The 2,843-nt window shown below is 49.3% G+C and overlaps 1 protein-coding gene across 1 annotated transcript in view; it reads left to right on the top strand.

Moving 5' to 3' along the window:
- LOC308167440 (phosphatidylinositol 3,4,5-trisphosphate 3-phosphatase and dual-specificity protein phosphatase PTEN-like) overlaps positions 1-2,843 on the top strand; it is a gene marked incomplete at its 5' end in the record, with an annotated part of 7,561 nt that overhangs the window by 3,830 nt on the left and 888 nt on the right. The window contains 3 exons of the mRNA XM_080541858.1: positions 325-491; positions 1,705-1,935; positions 2,638-2,843. The exon at positions 2,638-2,843 is cut by the window's right edge and continues 888 nt beyond it. Coding sequence (XP_080397984.1) covers positions 325-491; positions 1,705-1,935; positions 2,638-2,823 — 584 coding nt within the window. The 3' untranslated portion in view covers positions 2,824-2,843. The remainder of the gene's footprint in view (positions 1-324; positions 492-1,704; positions 1,936-2,637) is intronic.

The following is a 2,843-nucleotide window of genomic DNA, read 5'->3' as shown; positions in this document are numbered from 1 at the left end:
CTCCTCTCCTCTTCCTCCTCAGTCTCACCTTGTTAACCCCTGGGGAGGTGTTGTTATTAATGTGCTGTTCCTACAGTGGATCTGATCATATTCATATTGTCCCTTGTCTGTTTTTTTGTGTGTTTTATTCTCCGTATTTGTAACCTGTTGTAAGTAAATTAGATATAGTAAAATAGATGTTAATCTCAAGGGTTCAGCCTCCTGGGTAAATAAAGCTTTAAAGGGTTAAATTAAAACGTGCGTCAGGTCGAAGGTCGTTGTGATGTTGTCTGGCCGACGCCACGTGAGGAGGTGCTCTGTGTTAACGCCGTGGTCCCCCCCCAGACCCCCAGTTCGTGGTCTACCAGCTGAAGGTGAAGATCCACACGTCCAACCCCGCCCACACGCGGCGCGAGGAGAAGTTTGTGTTCTTCGAGTTCCCCCAGCCGCTGCCCGTGTGTGGAGACGTGAAGGTGGAGTTCTTCCACAAGCAGAACAAGATGATGAAAAAGGTAAAGGGGCGTGTCAGGGTAGGGGGGGGCGTGTCAGGGTAAGGGGGGGCGTGTGTGTCAGGGTAAGGGGGGGGGTGTCAGGGTAAGGGGGTGGGGTGTCAGGGTAAGGTGGGGGGGTGTCAGGGTAAGGTGGGGGGGGGTGTCAGGGTAAGGGGGCTCGCCTGGGTTGTGTAAATGTAATTGTGTAACACGTATACATTTAATATTACATAATCAAGGCTGTCAGTTGAAACAATGTCTTGGTTAGATTCGATTTAGTGGAAATTTGAAATTTATCTCCTGGGAATGTCGCTGGTCAGAGGCGATTGGAATATTTCTAGACGAGCGATCTGAACTTACGTCAACAAGGAGGGTTAGGGTTAGGGTTATGGTTAGGGTTAGGGTTAGGGTTAGGGTTATGGTTAGGGTTATGGTTAAGACTAGGCGGGGGGGGGGGGAACAGCGTGTCTTACAAGTTAACAGTAACATAATGGCCTCCATCTCAGGTGTGAGTTCCCATTGCTTAAGCTGCTTGGTTACCGTGACGACATCACTCTAGGACACAGTTGTGACAGGAGCTGGGTTTCTTTGTACAGATTATGGTGTAATGAAGCTTTTGAATGATGTCATACATTGAAATCTCAAATAGTAGTTAATGTTGGTACACCTCAAACCAAACAGCAGAGAAAATCGCTCAGAATCAAAACAGACTGCTCCATCTAGCTAGCCGCTAACAGCAAAGCACATGGCTATGTAACACATCTAACATCTGCATGTTTAGCACATCAACATGCTGATAGAACATCACAACTACACATAAACAGATGATCTCACAATCCTTGCTTTTGAACACATCCTAAAATGTTGTTTGTTTACAAGCCGTGTCTCACCAGCACACAGCAGGACGACAGACTGTGAGAACAAGCTGACGAGTTCGCTGACAGATTCAGAGTATTTGTATTTAGTGATCCTAAACAACCTGTTGTGTGTTATATTGAGCGGCCTCTTAAACACCTTCGTAATATGAAGGAAAAACCCTGTAAAACACATTTTTATAAAAAAACTTTTTTGTAATTTCCACCACGACTTGACCGTTTCCGACTGGTTACCCCCCTCCCCCAGCCCCCCTCCCCCTCCCCCAGCCCCCCCTCCCCCAGCCCCCAGCCCCTGTCACGTTCACGTCTGTGGTTGAAACCGTCTGGGGTGTTCACGGTTTCCCTCATGTTCCCCCCAGGACAAGATGTTCCACTTCTGGGTGAACACGTACTTCATCCCCGGGCCGGAGGAGAACCCAGACAAGGTGGAGAACGGCAGCCTACCCAGGGAGCCGGAGGGGGGCGGGGGGGTCCAGAACCCCGGCACGGGAGACAACGACAAGGACTACCTGATCCTGGCGCTGACCAAGAGAGACCTGGACAAAGCCAACAAGGACAAGGCCAACAGGTTCTTCTCCCCCAACTTCAAGGTCAGTGACGCAGGTTCTGGTTCTGGTTCTGGTTCTGGTTCTGGGGGACTCAGTCCTTCGTTGTGTGGTGAGGGTTAAGGGTTATAGTTCAGGGTTAGGGTGAGGAGCTCTGAGCTCTGATGTCACTCGTCTGAATAACCCTAACCCTGACGCTCATGTCAACCGTTCTGAAGGTTCACCAGGTCTGGGTGATGTCATGGGGATATCGGCGATAATTGACATGTTTTGTCTACAGGGTGGGGGGGGGGGTTAGGCAGGGTTCCCACGAGTCCTGGAAATCCTTAAAAGTTTGTGAATTTGAGAAAAAGAAATCACGGTCTTAAAAGTTTTTGAAAATAGACATCATTGAAAGTGCTTGAATTCCCCTCTCTCTCTCTGTCTCTGTCTCTCTCTTTCTCTCTCTCTAAAAAAAAGTTATATATATATTCCAAAATGTTTTACTTAGCTCGTCAACTAGATCTGTCTCAAACTATGCCGTGTTGGGTCCTTGATTTTGAGGGAATTGAGTCTTGAAAGTCCTTGAAAGATGCTTGAATTTGATGTTTCAGAAGGTGTGGGAACCCTGTGTCTGTGAGAACTAGAACTTACTGACTGTTTCTCTGTGTTTCCTCCGGGCAGGTGAAGCTGTACTGACTGTTTCTCTGTGTTTCCTCCGGGCAGGTGAAGCTGTACTGACTGTTTCTCTGTGTTTCCTCCGGGCAGGTGAAGCTGTACTTCACCAAGACGGTGGAGGACCCCGCCAGCTCCGAGGCGTCCACCTCCACCTCCGTCACCCCAGACGTCAGCGACAACGAGCCGGACCACTACCGGTACTCGGACACCACAGACTCTGACCCAGAGAACGAGCCCTTCGACGAGGAGCACCACACGCAGATCACCAAAGTCTGACAGAGTTTTATGGGCCGGGA

Source organism: Nansenia antarctica (genome assembly GCF_963989245.1).
Source record: "Nansenia antarctica genome assembly, chromosome: 11".
Classification (NCBI taxonomy): Eukaryota; Metazoa; Chordata; class Actinopteri; order Argentiniformes; family Microstomatidae; genus Nansenia; species Nansenia antarctica.
This window is presented reverse-complemented; position numbering and strand designations above follow the sequence as displayed.